The sequence below is a fragment of the Monodelphis domestica genome, chromosome 3 (assembly GCF_027887165.1).
Source record: "Monodelphis domestica isolate mMonDom1 chromosome 3, mMonDom1.pri, whole genome shotgun sequence".
NCBI classification, from domain to species: Eukaryota; Metazoa; Chordata; class Mammalia; order Didelphimorphia; family Didelphidae; genus Monodelphis; species Monodelphis domestica.
The window spans coordinates 261,060,000-261,079,592 of NC_077229.1; the positions used below are offsets into that span (position 1 = coordinate 261,060,000).

The window sequence follows — 19,593 nt, forward strand, 5'->3', positions numbered from 1 at the left end:
GGCACTCTCCGTATCTTTTGATATTTCTTGTCAGCTTATACATACTGCTTATTTACTCCTTTCTGCCTCATCTGACCACTTTAGATGCAACCTCTTGTATCTCTCAGACCATGTGGGTGTTTCTACATAGCTACTGAGAAAAAGCCATTACTTTAAAATGGGATCCAAGTGAAATAGTACTTTCTATAAAGCTATAGTGGATGATCTGCCCATTCCACCACCCTTTCCCTAACCCATTAGAAAGCTCTTCTGAAAGTAATGGTAATTCACTGGATGGTACATCCAAGATTTTTTTCTAGCTCTAAGATTCTCCACTTATGACAAGATGGGTAAACCTCATTAGTTTGCACTCTACTAACTAGGACAATAGACAACTGCATTTAGCTTTGCCCTAGCTGTGGGCACAAAAGGTTTTAAAAGCAAACAAATCAGATTCCTTTAAAAGGAATGTACATCTTATGGGGGCAGCTAGATGGCTCAGTTGATTGAGGGTCAGGCCTGGATTTGGAGGATCAGCGTAAAATTGTGACCTCAGACAGTTTCTTGCTAGGTGAACCTGAATAAGTCATTTAACTCCTGTTGCTTAGCTCTTACCATTTCCCTGACTTGGAACCAATAGATAGTATTAATTCTAAGCTAGAATGTAAGGCTTTTTTATTTTTTAAAGTAAATGAGTCTTTTTTTTTTTAAAGAATAGATTTAGCAAGGCTGAGTAGTTGCTACCATAGGCTCAAGAGCAAAGGTCAAAAATTTTTTCAAGCCTTCTTAAAACCAATTCTTATGCAAAATTTGCACTGAAAAAGAAAATGTGCTCATTAAAAAGAATTTTAATTAAAAATTTTAAATTTAATTAATTAATTATAAAATTATAAAATAAGTGTCTAGAAGAATCTATAAAATACAAAGCTAGGCTCTCCTCTCCTTCTACTCTTGTTCACTCTTACTACTGTAGAATGTTCTGTGACTTAAACTTCTCACTATTTCAAACTGACCTTCACACCAATGAGAAGGGCTTTGATTGTAATACACTTCCTTCAATACATGTGTGGAGAGAGTGTATAAAAGTATAATTTTGCCTAAGGATTTCAATGCCTTTTTGGTCCATGAACAAGTCACTCTACCATAAAAGCCATTTATGTTTTGCTATAGTTACTGTATCTGTGGAATTCAAAACACCCTATACAGACCATTCATCTAAAGGGGTAAATAAGCAAAAGAAAAGAATACTGTGTTCATGTAGAGGCACCCTATTTTAGGAAGAGAACTGGCAAATCAATCATTTAGCAAGTATTTATTAAGTGCTACTATATGCCTGGCCCTGCAGTATACTTAGAGGACATTAACCAGGATGGTCAGAGGACTGGGGATCACACCTTATTAAGACTGGCTGGAGGCACTAAGGTTGTGTTACCTAAAGGAGAGGCTACACATAGGGTGTACATGACAAAAGTCTTTAAATACAGTACTTGAAGGGCTATCATATGGGCTTGGCCAGTCTATCTGGCTTCAGAGGGCAGAGCTAAGAGCAGTAGGTGGAAATTACAGTTGAGGAGAATTGGAAGAAATTTCTTAATATGCAAACTTAATGAAAGAACTCCTTAATAGCAATAGCAGAACAAAAGTGGAATGGCTTAAAGGTCTTTGCAGATAGTAGGTTCCTTATCACTGACTGAATTAAACAATCTAATTAGAAAAAAAAAAACTATGTTACTTTCAGTGAGATGGTTGAAAAGGCACCTGCTGCAAAGAATTTAAAATTGTAGCTGGTGCTATCATAACCTTACAAAGTCAAGGTTTCCTCCTCTCTACCCTTGAGGTTAGCACTCAAAAGCCAGAGGCGCCAAGAGACATAGGAAATCTTCAAGCCAAGGCTGGGTTGATGTTAGGGGATAAAGGGAATTCTTATTCAGGTATAAGTGAATTGAGAGTGGCTGTGATATAAGTAGAAGCACTGACCATGGGATCTCAAAGGAACTTTAGAAATCCCTTAAGCTTAATATTTTTTGTGTCATAGACTCCTTGGCCAAGTCTAATGAAGCCCATGAACATCCTTTCAGAATAATATTTTAAATGAACAAATTCCATAGCATTACAAAGAAGATTATATTTAAATAAATATATATGTATATATATATATATATACATATATATATATATATATGTATATATATATATATATATATAAACGATAAATTTCCAGATCCAGAGGTTAAAATACCTGACCTAGTCCAACCTTTCAGTGTCCACAAAGAGTAAGTTAGTGATAAAGTTGACACTTGAGCCTAGGTTTCCTGACTCCTAGCTCCTGATTTGTACTTATCATGTTGAATATGAACAATGTAATTAAGGTATTTCATACATTAATGTTTTATACTAAGTATTTGGCATATGGTTTATTTAAAGTGCATAACCAGTAGTGAATACAGAATCCTGCCTCCTAGGGCTGATGAAACATGATGCCTTCTCTAATGGGGAGAGGGAAAGGAGGGAGGGAGTTACATGTGTATGTTACTGTGCCAAATTAATTAATTTAAATTTTAAAAAAAGGACAGTCAGAGGAATTTTCAGAAGGTACTTTCTAATTCTCTCCTTTGAAAAATCTCACTAACTCTCATTTTTGTCTCTGTAAGATTACTTCTCAGTCTACATAAGGAAATCTGTGGTTCTTCTGACCTCTAGGTCTATAATTCTAGCTGCCTTCAATGACTTGTCTGGTGACAACTCAAACTAAAACACAGATTATTTTTTCCCTTCAAGTTGCTACTTGTCCTGATTTCACTATGTCTGTCTGTGGTGCCACCATTCACCTAGATTACTGGGTTCATCATCATGGGGTTATTTTTGGCTTCTTTCCCTCATTTGTTATGAACAACAGTTACCAGCTCTTAACATTCCCACCTTTGCAACATCTGTCACATCTGTCCCCTCCTCTCTACTCCTACTCCTATGATTCTAGTATAAGCCCTAGAAGAGGTAAAAACCTGCCTATATCATTGTAGCAGGATCCTTACAGGTCTCCCCATATTTGCTTTCTTATCTCTTCAATTTGTTCTTTACACCAGAATAATCTTCCTTGTAACATAGGTCTGGTCATATAATTTCTTTAATCAGAAATCTTTATGGGCTCCCAAAAGGTTATGCTTTTTTGAATTAAAGGCCTTTTGCAATTCAATGCTACTTTGCTTTTGCAAACTTTTATATTATTTCCTTCCACAATCTTTTTGCTTCAGCCACACTGGACTATTCTCTAGTCTTCAAAGATGCCCTTGACCTTCATGCCTCAGGGTCTTTGTTTGTGGTATTCCTTATGACTAGGAAGCATTCCCTTCCCTCTTTGATTGTTGAATGCCTACCCACATTTTGTTTGGCCAGTCAGTCAACTAGCATTTATTAATCACTTACTAATTAGAATGCATTATGATAAGCACTGGGGTACAAAGGAAGTGGGGAAAAAACACTTTCTGTTCTCTAGGAACTTGTAATCTAATGCTCAATTCAGCTATCTCTAGTCATTTGAACTTGCTTCATTGACATCTTCCCACCATTCCACTCCTGCCATCTTTGTTTCTCCTCCCCCAGTCTCTTCTGTTTCTAACTCTGGGACAAATGCTCACATTAGTACTGTCATTGATTATCAAAATATCTCCCACACACTCTCTATTACTTGGGTCTTCCCTAACCTCAACTTTTCCATATGGGTTTTCTCTTTTTTTTTTTAGAATATAAATTCTTTGAGGTCAGTGGCTGTCTGAATGTATTTGTATCCATAATGCTTAGTGTAGTGACTAATATATAAAAGAATTTAATAAATGCTATTTCACTCATTCGTTCATTCATCTCAGGATACTTTTTGAATTCCTACCAGATCCTGATTTTCCCTCTAAAAATTTACCTACCATTTTGTTTTGTTTTTCTCTCATGTACCAAAAATATTATCTTATTAATAACAGAGTTAGTTATATTGGTATCTTATCTTTTTGTTGGAGTACAAGCTCCATGAAAGCAGGGATATTGTAATAGATATTCTCTGTGTCTCTTATAGTGTCACACTATACACATAATAAATAGGTACTTAAAATGCCTGCTCTACTGTAGTGTAGCCATCAGCAGCTTCTCCTGAATCTCCATACATGATAGTAAAATGATTCTACATTTTAATGACTCATTTTTGCCATGCAAAAGTAGACTATCATAGAAAAAAGTTAATAAAGGCTGTGAAAAAATTTAAACTGAGTTCTAATTCCACCTTGTTCATGACCTTTTCTTTATTATACCAGTCCTCCCTGATCTTTTTTTCCTCAGATCTTCAATGAAACTTGGATCCATAAGATATATAATACTGTGCTTAAAAATAGGAAAAAGAAATGGGAATAAGCTTTTTTATATTACTTACTATGAGCCAGGCATTGTGCTAAGCATTTTCTACAAGCTCTAACTCATTTGATCCTCACAACAGCTCTGTGAGGTATGTGTTGTCATTATTTATACTTTATAGATGAGAAAACTGAGGTTGACACCAGTTAAGTGACTTGTACAATTTCACATAGCTAATACTTATCTAAGGTTAGATTTGAACTCAGGGCTTCTTGCCTCTAGTTCTAGAACTCTATCAACTCTAGAACCTTGCTACAATAGAGGATGCTGTCTTCTTTTAAGTATTTTAAAGTATTTTAAGTATTTTAAATAGGCTAATAATTAAGTATTTTAAATAGGCTAATAACTAATTAGCCTATTTAAAAAACAAAAACAAAAACAAAATTCTTACCTTCCATCTTAGAATTGATACTAAATATCAGCTCTGAACAGAAGAGTGGCACATGCTAGGCAACTGGGGCTAAGTGACTTGCTGAAGGTCATACAACTAGAATGTGTCCAAAGTCACATTTGATCCCAGGACTTCCCCATCTCCAGGCCTGTCTTTCTATCTACAGAACCACTGAGCTGCCCCTGTTGGTCTATTCTTAATATCATTGTAAACAAATACTGTATGATAAAACTGTTTTGTATCTCCTCAAAAAGCTAAGCAGAGCATTGGACACAAAGAGAATGTTGCATAAATATGTGTTAATAAGTATAATTGATTTCAAGGCCATGATCTTGACAACACCTCAATCCCTGGTTAATCCCTCCTTGTCCTTTGTGAAAAAACAATTATATATATGTGTAAATGTATATGCAGAAATGCACAGGTACACTCTTTATTCTCTTCTTGGTGGCCAAAAGACACCTAATGCAGTGGAATACTAGGGAATCTTTTGTTTATTTTGTTTACTGGGAAGTTGTTCAGAGAAAATGATCCCATCATTGTAGAGGAGTCAGTTTCAGCATTCTTAATAGGGCACATATGCCTTTCTAGATGTAAGGATTTTTCCTTTTTTCTGTTTTTGCTAACTAGATGAAAGGGGTAGATGAGAATTGTTTGGGGAGCTATATTTCAAGAAGTGTCAAGTGAGAACATTTCACTGATACATACACTTACATCAAAGCCTATGATCTAATTTTCCAAGGCAATAATTTTTCCCCAAATTGGTGAAAAGTTAGAATCTAGAATCATCTAGAATCATGAGGTGGTAGGTTAGGCAGTTACACATTCATAACTATTCATGATGACACCCTGTTATTTGCCAGCCACTGAGATAGGTCTTATGGAGGAATAAAATACACCTGATATTTTTGGTTAGCTGGGTCTTTGGCTAACACTCAAATCATACCATGTTGACCCCTGCTTCATATATTTAATGAAAGGTCAGCCTTAATAGCATTATTCAAGGACACACCATTTATCTAATTCTTTAAATCATTTTGTTGGGGTCTTCCTAAAATATGGACATAATTCCTTCTCTTTTAAGGGAAAGGACTTTGGGTAATCTCAGCTCCTTTGCTCCAAAGAATTCTCAAGCCTTTAATGGGCTCTATGGCCCCTCAGTCACATGGTGGAATCTAAACTCATCTCATAACTGTACAAGAACTTCAACAGCTTCCTGGGGAATTTAGAAAAGCTTATTAAGGTCTTTGAAAAATAGAGAGTCTTAGGGACAGTTCCGTGACTCAGTGATAGAAAACCATACCTAGGGACAGGAGGTCATATCTTCAAATCTGGCCTCAGACACTTCCTAGCTATGTGACTCTGGGTAAGTCCCCAAACTCCAATTGCCTAGCTCTTACCATTCTCCTGCCTTAGAACCAATATTTAGTATTGATTCTAAGTTGCAAGGTAAGGGTTAAAAAAAGACAGATGGTCTTTAGCCACAGAAGTGATTTGAAGGATACTCTATCCCTCTGCCTTTCACATAAGATCTACTACTCAAAGAGACCTCTCATACCATCCTGCTAAGATCCTCCAAAATGCAGTATCACATAAATGGATTCAAGTCAAACCAAAATCCCTACAGGGGAATAACTTCTCTGTAAGACCTTCTGATAACAATCTATAAAACAATTTTCTTAGAAAAGTCAGTTAGTTTTTAGCAATGGGGAAAACAGTGGATTATTTGGGAGACTTCACTTTTTAAAGATTTCATTATCATTATAAGATAAACTATAAAGCCTATATTTTCATACTTAGAAAATTATCACCAGTAAATGCAATTTTTCCATTGTGCCACATTCAATAAGTATAACATGAAACTTTTTGTGTGGAAATCAAAATCGCAGGATGTTAGTGCTTGAGGAATTTAAGGTCATCACATAGCCATAAAAAGTTAGATTTTCCCACTACCTAAACTTAGCCTTGAGTTCTGCTTTGGTGCCTTTAGACTGGGTCTGCATTAGTTCTGCTAGGTCACTAATAGGATATTACTTTTGAGTTATTTGTGAGTGTTGCCATTAATAGAAATAAGGAATAGACACTGTCATAGTGGCCTTGAAAGAGTAATACTTAAACAATCTTTCATCCATTCATTCAATAGACATTCATTGAGTGCCTAAATTGTGCCAGGTTTCTAGGGATTAATAAGAATACAAAGATGAATAAGACAGTTCCTACTCCCAAGGAACATATTTGCTAGCAAGCATAATGCAACCTGTATACAAATATAAGACTCTAAGTGTCCCCATGCAATCCTAAAGCTGGAAGATAAAAAATTTTTACTAATCTGCATTGTTTTGTAGTTTGTTTCCTACTCAGAGTTGCTCAAACTAAAGAAATGTCAGGTTTGGACAAAATAAAATATAATATAGAGGAAACTAAGAATAGGAAAGAAGCACACATGGAGTTCTCTGCAGTTTTAGAGCCAGGAAAAAGAAATATGTAGCTGGAGGCATATAGGAATATTTCAGGGAAGGAGGGATAATTTAACTGGCCTTTGAAGAATGGGTTAGGTTTCAACAAGCCAAGGATGAGGGAGCAGAGGTGTGGTTGGGGAAGAGTTCTAATTGGCTGAATGATGGGGTAGAAGAAAGGAAGGTAGGTGAGAACTATATTGCAAAAAGTCCAGAAGGCCAAGCTAAGGAACGTGGACTATTTTTCTCAGACAATAAGGAAGCTTTTAAGGTTTCTAAATAGGGAAATGATAGGATCAGAACTGTGAATAAGGAAGATTAATTTGTTCAGTGGTATGAAGATGATTAATCTGTTCTGATAGCTAGGAGAAGGTTGGGAATTGGGGGCTAGGAGAAACTTGATTGGGAATAATGGAACAATGAAGACTTGGGTCTGGAAATTGCTAATGGAAGGAGGAAAAAGGTGAGACTATTTAAGAGGAAAGTCCAAAGAATGTGGAGAAATATTGGAAAGGGGAGGAGAGCACTGAGAGAAGACATAACTGGGGCCTTTTTTTTTTAAACCTCAGCTTCCATCTTAGAATCAATACTCTGTATTGGTTCCAAGGTAGAAGAGCAATAAGGGACTAGGCAATGGGGGTTAAGTGACTTACCCAGAGTCACATAGCTAGGAAGTGTCTGAGGTCATATTTGAACCCAGGACCTCCTGTCTCTAGGCCTATCTCTCAGTCCACTGAGCCACCTAGCTATCCCCAGGAGGCTACATTTCAACCTGGGATCTTTCCTCTTTAGACCAACCCACTGAGCTACCTAACTGCTCCCAAAACTGAGTTTTTAAATATAGAAGCTTGGAATGGTGAATGGTGATGCCATCAACAGAAGCTAGAAAGTCAGGAAGAGCAGCAGGTTTTGAGGGAAAATGATAAGTTATTTTGGCCATGTAAAGTTCAAGGTATCAGTGAGACCTCCTGGGAATGTTCTGCAAGAAACTGGAAATGTGATTGTGGTACTCAGGAGAGAAGTGTAGGATGGGGAAAAGAGAGGAAACAATGAAACTGATTTGGGAGAGGACTCAGCAATTACTATCTGAGTTCATATCAGCTACCCTATTAAGAATCAATGAGGTGTAGGGGGCAGCTAGGTGGCTTAGTACATTGAGAATTTGGCTTAGAGAAGGGAGGTCCTAAATTCAAATCTGGCCTCAGATACTTCCTAGTTGTATGATCCTGGGCAAATCACTTAACCTCCATTGCCTAGCCCTTACTGCTCTTCTATCTTGGAATGAATACATAACACTGATTCTAAGATGGAAGGTAAGGGTTTTTTAAAAAGAGAGCCAATGAGGTTTGGCTAGTTTTAAAAATACCTTGAGTAGCCCCAAGTTCCACTGTATGAGAATTAAGGATTTCTCAGATAAAATCTTAGCTTCCTTGATATTATGTTGTGAAATATGATGGGAAATAATTTCACCTTTGTGTTTCAATTTCCTGTCTTTAAAAGAGAGATACTGCTGGCTTACCTCAAACAAATGTCAAAGGGATTAATGACTTAATGTTTGCAGAGTACTCTGAGTTCCTTGAATAAAGGCATACCAAAGCCATGATTTTTATTTATTTTATATAGCAGGTAGAGAACATTAGGGCTATTATGTTTATTACTTTTAAAAAGCATTTTCCTTCTTAGCATTTCATTGTTACCAACACTATTCAAGTCTTAAATCTAAAAGTAAACTAGCCACACAGATAAAAATGCATTGACTTAGAGAGGTATTTCAATGATTTCCCCCTCCTCTTTCTTCAGTATTTGCACATATCAGCTTCTCTGTTAGATTGAGGGGAGTAATTGATCTATAAAGTCTTCCTGTATGAGGCCAGTGGTCAATCTTATCAGATCCAAAAAGAAAGTTATACAGAAACACAGTCATACTGTCAACACTTACAGGCGATGATATTCCCATATCTGTTCTTCATTCTGTTCTCATCTTTCTTAGCTGAGTCCCATGGTGCAGACTGCCCTTCAAAGAAACTCTGTAAGAAAGGGAGGAAAGTGATACCTAGAATTACAATCTCTTGTAATAAACATTGGAATCTTAAGACCAGAAGATTAAAAAAAAGGTAGAAAAGTGGTCAAGAAGGAAATTATGACATTCACTGGAATTAGTTGGAGGATCAATAAAGAACATTACTTCTTAAATATTTTATTTAGTTTTCTCTGAACACCATTTTCCTTTGACTTTTTTTTGCCTTGAGGAATGAAGCACTGAGAGGTAAAATCCCCAATTTACCTAAAACATCCCAGTAGGAATATAACAGCACACATCTATTTATTTCAAAGACCAGCTAGTCCACTACATTTATTCCATAGAAGGGGAAGCTGAGTCCTAGAGGTTGAATAACTTCCTTACAGTCAGCCAGGTAATAATTCTTAGAGATGAGATGTGAACCTAAGTGATATGACTCAGAGTCAATACTCTTTCTATTGTATCACAAAACAATGGAAGTACTTTACCAAGCAAAGGTCTGCTTGTTCCTTGGCAATCTGTCTAAATATTTGACCAACTTATAGAATCAGAAAATAATGGACAACTTATTAAAGTCATTATTTACATAATAATTCTCTCCATCTTTTAGGAGAGAGAATAGAAGAATAAATTTACAAAAGTTCATTTTTTGACAAACCATATAAGAAGAGTATTTATTTTTAGAATATTGGCACCAAATAGCCTATAGTTTCATGACTTCTATAATAAATTTTTGGAATCAATTCTACTGGAATTCTCTGTTACTTCAGATTTGGTGAAGTAGATATCCATTTATTTAAGGATTTAGGCATTACTGCAGCCAAAGTTTAAAATATTCATGTTATTAATCAAATGCAAACTCTCCTGTTTAATTCTAATGAAAATGCCCTTTTATCACATGGTAAACAGGAAAATTAACTTCCCTTTTAAACCTCCTATTTCAGCATCTGAAGCTATTTATTTCATTTCACAGTAACCATTTCTATCCTAAACTTGTAATTCTTTCATTTCAGTGTTTTAGGTATGGAGAAAAAAAACACCATCAGAAAATCTGTCACTAATGTGGTCATATTAAGGAAAGTTAGTACAAAACAAAACAAAACAAAACAAAACAAAAAAACCCTTAAGAACAAAATTCTGAAGACACCACCAAGGAGAAGCAATTCGAATGATGGAAAGGAAGGATTGTGAAAAAGAAATGCCACCAAAGAAGTTCCACCAAATCTGGATATTTAAGAGACATATTTTCTAAGAAGAGTCTCAAGAGGGCTAAATATCAGAAAGGAGTAAGGGTGGAAAAGAAACAGCTAAGGATAACAAAAGAGGCTGTTCATGCTTGAAGATGTAATTGAAAAAAAAAAAGAGAGAGAGATGGATCAAGAAAAGGACCAAACCTCCCTCCAACTCAGGGTGGGTAGGATCATGAAAATGAGAGAGAGAGAGAGACACACACACACACACACACACACATACACACACACACACACACATACACACACACACACACACACACACACACACACAGAGATAATGCAGAGCTGCCCAAATCTGGTTTTATGTTCTCTGCCAAAAAGAATGATCTCTGGACCTCTGGAAACCCCACTCTGTGACCCAAGGCAGGTCTTCATGCACAAGTGTCTTTGTGCACAAAAACACACAAAGACAATCGTCATTCTCAGTTACCGAGAGACTACTACCAACCAACCAATGTGGTCATATATTACATATATATCATATATACATATGTTACACTAAGAAATGACCCTGGGAACTTGCTTCAACTAACTGGTTTAACCCTTCTCTCATTTACTGACATATCACTATTTCCCTGGCAAGAACCTGGAGAGGAGAGAAAGGAAAAATAAAAAATGTTGAAAAGATGGATAGAGAGTATCATTCTATATTTTTTCCCAAAGGTGCTAGGATAGCACTATTAAAATATGGCAGGTTGAACACACGGCCTCATAAATGTCATGAATACATTCAATCTCATTTTCTCCAGATTGAGGCATTGCTTCATCCCTATCTTTTCCAATTCACTTAGGGTTTTCAAATCATCTTCTCTATTTCAACTAGCATCCAGTGAATAGCTTCATTTCCCTTAAAATTCCAAGATAACATGCAATCCTCCTAGACAGATATGTAGTACGTATCTGTCAGTTTGGGGGACAGTTCATTTTGCTATACTGGTTTCTCTAAATAAATGCTCATTTTAGACCAAGGGGTGTGCCTTATACATGTATCTCATGGCATTTACAATACTTAAAACAGTCTCTGAATGACAAAGGTTTGAAGAATTACAGTTAATCTTTTATAAATACATAAAAGAATAACATTCTCATTTTCTTCCTTTTTTGTTTTTTTGGAAGTTGAGGAAGGGGACTGAATAGAGAGAAAGTAGGTAGGCTGAGGGGCACCAGAGACTAGCCTTCATTTCCAACTTTATCTTTTGCACCTGCACTCAGCAAGTGAAGAGTATTTACAATCACTGCTGTCATCTGCTTCCCTGTTCATTGGTGATCAAGTTAAAATGGTAGCAATACTGAGAAATGAGTGCTTTGTAAAATAATCCAATCTGCTAATTCTGTTACTGTTAGACATTCTCAAGCATATTATCACAAGCATCTTCACACTAGAGGCCAGGAGACACTAATTTTTGTAACACACAAGGTAAGGAAGGAAGTACTGCAAGCCTAACTATGAATTTAATTCCTTGTACAAAGTTAAATTGCCTTCTCTAAATTATGCACCACAAGTCTCCATGATCTAATGACTATATAGAGTATTGGTAGAAGGATATGAAATTTTATCATGTTTTAAAAACAAACTGAGTCCAACAATAATATATGCCACTAAAATAGGGTAATCCATAGAGTCATATTATACATTAGTTCTTTAAATTTTGCATTATGAAGGGCAAATATAAACTTTAAAATCTCTAAGAATATGATCATAAGGTAAAAAACTAACCTACTAAATTAAACCTATGCTATCACAAATGTGTGGTCAAGAGGCTTCTATAAGTTCTTAATTCCTTCTTGGTTTGCAATAAAAGATGCATTTTTTAAATTCTCAGAGATTTTAAAATCAAGTGCCTTGGGGGGAGGGAGTCAAGATGCAGCCTAGAGGCAGCAAAAGTTCAGTCCTCTGAAAACTCTTCCTCATCAATTAAAAATCAAATGTTCTTAGGAGACTGAAAACCAAATCTAACAACAGGACAGAGCCAAGGAACCCTCCTACTGGAGTCAATGTAAAAGGTATGCCTCCCAAAAAGCCTGAATTCAAGAACACTCAGGTTTAAGGGGAAGGAAAAAGGAAGGTCCCAGGACCCCTCCCGCACCCACAGTACTGAGCCTCCAGCAGTGGCTGGAATCTCTAGGCAGGCAAGGGCACAAGTCTGGAGGGAGTATCTTATGGGAAAAGCTGTGCCAGGCTCAGGGCTTCAAAATAAGGGCAGCTGGAAGGCAGCTGAAGGAGAAGCACAGAGGATATAGCCTAGTTTCAACAGTAGAGACCCTCCATATTACTCCCCACCCCTTCCTGAGGTTTTGGCCTCAGGGCACAGGAAGCTCTACAAATTCAACTCAGCTGGGCTTAATCTCATCAAGTCTTCTGAGGGCCAGGAAGTTCAAGTTCCAACACCCCTCCCCCACAGACTGCTCTGAGTGCCTTGCTAAGCTCCAAAGGTGAAGGCAGACAGAAAAGCCCAAATCCACAGATCTAGCACACAATAAGAGGAGCAAGAGTGCAGGTAACTACAGGGGGAAAAGAAGGGGGGAAAATATGAGCAAAAAACAGAAAAAGAAAAAAGAAATGAAAATCAACAGCTTCTATCCAGGGAATGAACAAAGAGAAAATGTAACAGAGGAGGATCAAGGAACATCAAGCACAAACACAGAAACTCCAGCAAATTGGACACAGGCTTTAGAAGAACTCAAAATAGAATTCAAAACAAAATTAAGAGAGGCTAAAGACAATTGGGAAAAGAATGTAAAAAGCAAGATAAGTCATCTGGAAACAGAGGCACTTGAACTAAAACGAGAAAATAGTGTCTTGAAAGCCAAAATTAATCAACTTGAAAATGAGACAAAGGAGATGAAAGATGAGGTAAAGAAGATGAAAGATGACCTCCAAAGAAAATCCAACCAGGAGGATGACCAAAAAGCCAGGGATGAAATTCAGTCTTTAAAAACCAGAATAAAACAATTAGACATAAGCGACTTCACAAGGTAGCAGGAAACTATAAAACAAAATCAAAAGAATGAAAAAAATTGAGGAAAATATGAAACATCTCATTCACAAAACAGAAGATTTAGAAAACATTTCCAGGAGGGACAACTTAAGAATCATTGGTCTACCAGAAGATCATGACAAAAGAAAAAGCCTGGCCATCATCCTACAGGAAATTATCCAAGAAAACTGCTCTGGCATTCCTGAACAAGAGGGAAAAGTGGAAATTGAAAGAATCCACAGATCACCTCCTATACTTAATCCCCAACTGATAACACCTAGCAATGTTATAGCCAAATTCAAGAACTATCAGACCAAGGGAAAAAATATTAAAAGTTCCTAAGAAGAAGTCATTTAGATACCATGGGACAACAGTCAGAATTATACAGGATCTGGCTGCATCTACACTGAAGGACTTAAAGGCATGGAATATGATATTCCGGAAAGCAAGGGAACTAGGTCTACAACCAAGAATCAACTACCCAGCAAAACTGATTATATTCTTATAGGGGAAAGCATAGTCATTTAATAAAACAGAAGACTTCTAAGCATTTGTAAAGAAAAGACCAGACCTGAACAGAAAATTTGATATCCAAGCACAGAACTCAAGAGAATCATCAAAATCATTAAGAAAGGGGGAAAAAAACAAAACAAAACAATAAACAAACTTTTCTTAACGGACCCAATAAGTTAAAATGATATGTATCCTTACAAGAAAAGAGGATATGGATAACTCTTAAAAATTATTATTATCACTTGGGTAAGGAGAAGATTTATACTTAGAGGGAAGAGTGACAAACTGTATTAGGATGAAATGCCAAGACATAAATATGTATACAGATATAGTAATAGTTTCTCGGTAACCGAGGATGACGATTGTCTTTGTGCACTTTCATCTGTGATGTAGATAAGTGTGCACAAAGATACTTGTGCGTGAAGGAGATTTAAGTGGAAAAGTCGATGCACAAAGACAGTCCCACTCTCTCAGCGTTGGAAGCCTGGGTCCAGTGGCACGAAAAGTCATTACACCTGGAGACTTTCTCAGCTGCATTGGATGGCTGTGTTGTCTTTTGTGCTCCAACACACCCTAAGCACTCCACAGTGCTTTGCTGTGTTGCCCTCTCAGCCGTTGAACCTTCTTATTGGTTTCTTCCATCTGTTCAGCCAAAGCAGTCTTCACATGCTGGGTGAGCAAAGCCTTGGTTCACCAGGGGTCGATGACCCGATGGCTACTCTCACAAGGTTTAGCCCGACTTTCGAAGCCATTGCCCGGGGTGTAGCCACTGCCTCATGCTAGCAGCTACTAGGAGCCACAAGTGAGAGCTGTATGTATAAATATGTATACACATATGTATACACATATATATTATATATACAACTAGAGTTAAAAAAGAGGTTAATACTAAATGAAATGGGAAAAGAAACAAAATGGGGTAGATTTATATGTCATAAAGAAGTGCATGGCAAGAGCGGGAATCAATACACTGGAAGGGTAAAGAGGTTGGAGATAGGGCATACTCAATTCTTATGTGCATTGAAATTGACTCAATAAGGGAAGAACAATTAAATACATTGGTGCAGAGAATTGATTTGCACCCTATAGGGAAGTAGAAGTGTAACAAATTGACAGGTGGGGAGGGAAGCAATAAAAGGGAGGGAGAGGGTGGGGTGTAGTTTAAAAAGACTGTAAAGAAAACAAGAGGGGAAAAAGAAGGGAGGGGTGGTAGAAAGGGAAGTAAAATAAGAGTGGGAATTAGGGGGACTGATTAAAAACAAAACACTGGTGTAGAAGGAAATAGTGAAAGAAAAATGGGCAGGACTAGGAGTGAAAATCAAAATGCTGGGAAATACACAGCTGGTAATCATAACTCTGAATGTGAATGGAATGAACTCACCCAGAAAATTCAAGTGAATAGGAGAGTGTATTAGAATCCAAAACCCTACCATATGCTTTCTACAAGAAATATACATGAGAAAGGTAGACACAGATATGGTAAAAGTAAGAGGATGGAGCCAACTCTAAAAGGCATCAACAGATTAAAAAAAAAGGCAGGAGTCACAATCATGATATCTGACAAAGTCACAGTAAAAATAGATCCAGTCAAAAGAGATAGGGAAGATAATTACATCCTGATAAAAGGCAGTATAGACAATGAGGAAATATCAGTACTCAACATGTATGCACCAAATGGCATAGCATCCAATTTTCTAAAGGAGAAACTAGTGGAGCTCAAGGATGAAATAGATAGAAAAACTATACTGATGGGAGACCTGAACTTTCCTCTATCAGGAATATGTAAATCAAATCAAAAAATAAATAAGAGGTAAGAGAAGTGAATGAAATCTTAGAAATATTAGAGTTAGTAGATATGTGGAGAAAAATAAATAGGGACAAAAAGGAATACACCTTTTCAGCGGCTCATGGTACAAGATTGATCATGTACTAGGGAATAAAAACATTGCAAACAAGTGCAAAAGAGCAGAAATAATAAATGAAATCTTCTCAGACCACAATGAAATGAAAATAATAATTAGTAAGGGTACACAGAGAGGCAAATCAAAAATTAATTGTAAATTAAACAATATGATTCTCCTGAATTTGTTAAAGAACAAATCAGAGAAACAATTAATAATTTTATTGAAGAAAATTACAATGATGAGATATCCTTTCAAAATCTATGGGATGCAGCCAAAGCAGTACTAAATTTATATCCTTTGAGTTCATATGTTAACAAATTAGGGAGGGCAGAGGTCAATGAATTGGGCATGCAAATTAAAAAACTAGGAAGTGAACAAATTAAAAATCCTCAGATGAAGACTAAATTAGAGATTCTAAAAATCAAAGGGGAAATTAATAAAATTGAAAGTCAAAGAACTATTGATTTAATAAATAAGACTAGAAGCTGGTACTTAAAAAAAATAAAATAGACAAAGTACTGGACAATCTAATTAAAAAAAGGAAAGAAGAAAACCAAATTGACAGTATCCATGATGAAAAGGGAGACCTCACTTCTAATGAAGAGGAAATTAAGGTAATTCTTAAAAATTATTATGCCCAATTTTATGGCAATATATAAGGCAATCTAAGTGACATGGATGAATATCTACAAAAATATAAATTGCCTAGAGTAATAGAGGAAGAAATAGAATACCTAACTAACCCCATGTCAGAAAAAGAAATTGGAGAAACCATCAAAGAACTTCCTAAGAAAAAAATCCCCAAGAACAGATGGATTCACAAATGACTTCTATCAAGTATTCAAAGAACAACTAATCCCAATATTATACAAACTATTTGACAGAATAAGCAAAGAAGGACTTCTACCAAATTCCTTTATAATACAAATATGGTACTGATTCCAAAGCAGGCAGGTCAAAAACAGAGAAATAAATCTATAGACCTATCTCCTTAATGAACATAGATGCAAAAATCTTAAATAGGACACTAGGAAAAAGACTCTAGCAAGTGATCATGAGGATTATTAATTATGACCAGGTAGGATTTATACCAGGAATGAAAGGATGGTTCAATATTAGGAAAATCATTCACATAATTGACTATATTAACAAGTAAACCGATAAAAACCACATGATTATTTCAATAGATGCAGAAAAAGACTTTGACAATTGAAAACACTAGAAAGTATAGGAATAGAAGGGTCTTTCCTAAAAATAATAACAATATATATCTAAAACCATCAGCAAACATCATCTGCAATGTGGATAAACTAGAAGATTTCCCAATAAGATCAGGAGTGAAACAAGGATGCCCATTATCACCTCTATTATGGGGTGCTCAGGGAGGAGTAATATCTTTGGTATGGAGGGCTTGTCGTGCCCTCCTAGGGCAGCTCTCTAGCCTCTGACCTTACCTGACACCCAGCTCTCACTTGTGGCTCCTAGTAGCTGCTAGCATGCAGCAGCAGCCACACCCCAGTCAACGGCTTCGACAGGCCAGCTAAACCTTGTGAGAGTAGCCATCGGGTCATTGTGGACCCCTGGTGAACTAGGGCTTTGCTCACCCAGCATGTGAAGACTGCTTCAGCTGAACAGATGGAAGAAACCAATAAGAAGGTTCAATGGCTGAGATGGCAATGCAGCAAGTCACTGTGGAGTGCTTAGGGCGTGTTGGAGCACAAAAGACAACATGGTCATCCAATGCAGCTGAGGAAGTCTCCAGATGTAACAACTTTTTGTGCCACTGGACCCAGGCTTCCAATGCCGAGAGAGTGGGACTGTCTCTGTGCATCGACTTTTCCACTTAAATCTTCATGCACAAGTGTCTTTGTGTATAAAAACACACAAAGACAATAGTCATCCTTGGTTTTACCGAGAGACAACTACTATTTAACATTGTACCAGAAACACTAACAGTAGCAATTAGAGAAGAAAAGGAAATTGAAGGTATTAAGATAGGCAATGAGGAGACCAAGCTATCACTCTTTATGGATGTTCTGAAGGTCTACTTAAAGAATCCTAGAGAATCAACTAAAATGTTAGTGGAAATAATCAACAACTTTAGCAAAGTTGCAGATAAAAATTAAACCCACACAAGTCATCAGCATTTCTATATATTTCCAACATATCTCAGCAACAAGAATTAGAAAGAGAAATTCCATTTAAAACAACCTTAAGCAATATAAAATACTTAGGAATCTATCTGCTGAGACAAATACAGGAACTATATGAACACAACTACAAAACACTCTCCACACAATTAAAACTAGATCTAAACAATTGGAAAAACATTGATTGCTCATGGGTAGAACAAACTAACATAATAAAAATGACCAATTTACCCAAACTCATTTACTTATTTAGTGCAATACCCATTGAACTACCAAAAAATCTTTTTTTACTGAATTAGAAAAAAAATAACAAAGTTCATTTGTAAGAACAAAAGATCAAGGCTATCCAGGGAAATAATGAAAAAATGCGAAGGAAAGTGGTCTTGCAGTCCCAGATCTCAAAAATATACTATAAAGCAGTGGTCATCAAGACAATATGGTACTGGCTAAGAGACAGAAAGGAGGATCAGTGGAATAGACTTGGGGGTAAGTGACCTCAGGAAGGCAGTCTATGATGAGCCCAAAGATACCAGCTTTGGGAACCAAAATCCAGTATTTGACAAAAACTGCTGGGAAAATTGAAAAATAGTATGGGAGAGATTATGTTTGGATCAACATCTTACACCCTACACCAAGATAAACTCAGAATGGGTGAATGACTTGAATATAAAGAAGAAAACTATAAGTAAATTAAGTTAACACAGAATAGTATACATGTCAGATTTTTGGGAAAGGAAAGACTTTAAGACCAAGCAAGAGTTAGAAAAAAAAATCACAAAATATAAAATAAATCATTTTGATTACATCAAATTAAAAAGGTTTTGTACAAACAAAACCAATCCAACCAAAATTAGAAGGGAAGCAACAAATTGGGAAACAATCTTCAGAACAAAAACCTCTGTCAAAGGTCTAATTACTCAAATTTATAAAGAGCTAAATCAATTGTAGAAAAAATCAAGCCATTTTCCAATTGATAAATGGGCAAGGGACATGAACAGACAATTTTCAGTTAAAGAAATCAAAACTATTAATAAGCACATGAAAAAGTATTCTAAATCTCTTATAATCAGAGAGATGCAAATCAAAACAACTCTGAGGTATCACCTTACACCTAGCAGATTGGCTAACATGACAGCAATGGAAAGTAATGAATGCTGGAGGGGATGTGGCAAAGTTGGGACATTAATGCATTGCTGGTGCAGTTGTGAATTGATCCAACCATTCTGGAGGGCAATTTGGAACTATGCCCAAAGGGCGCTAAAATACTGTCTGCCCTTTGATCGAGCCATAGCTCAGCTGGGTTTGTACCCCAAAGAGATAATAAGGTAAAAAAAAAAACCTTTACAGGAATATTCATTGTTGTGCTTTTTGTGGTGGCAAAAAATTAGAAAATGAGGGGATTCCCTTCAATTGGGGAATGACTGAACAAATTGTGATATATGTTGGTGATGGAATACTATTGTGCTAAAAGGAATAATAAAGTAGAGGAATTCCATGGAGACTGGAACAACCTCCAGGAAGTGATGCAGAGTGAGAGGAGCAGAGCCAGGAAAA

General features: G+C 36.5%; 1 protein-coding gene across 10 annotated transcripts in view; it reads right to left on the minus strand.

Annotated features, from left to right (window-relative positions):
* PTPRM (protein tyrosine phosphatase receptor type M) overlaps positions 1-19,593 on the minus strand; it is a 1,053,679-nt gene that overhangs the window by 154,495 nt on the left and 879,591 nt on the right. For all 10 annotated transcript variants that reach the window (XM_056820784.1, XM_016432809.2, XM_056820785.1 and 7 more), the window contains one exon: positions 9,161-9,248. In XM_056820784.1, the coding sequence (XP_056676762.1) occupies positions 9,161-9,248 (88 nt within the window). The remainder of the gene's footprint in view (positions 1-9,160; positions 9,249-19,593) is intronic.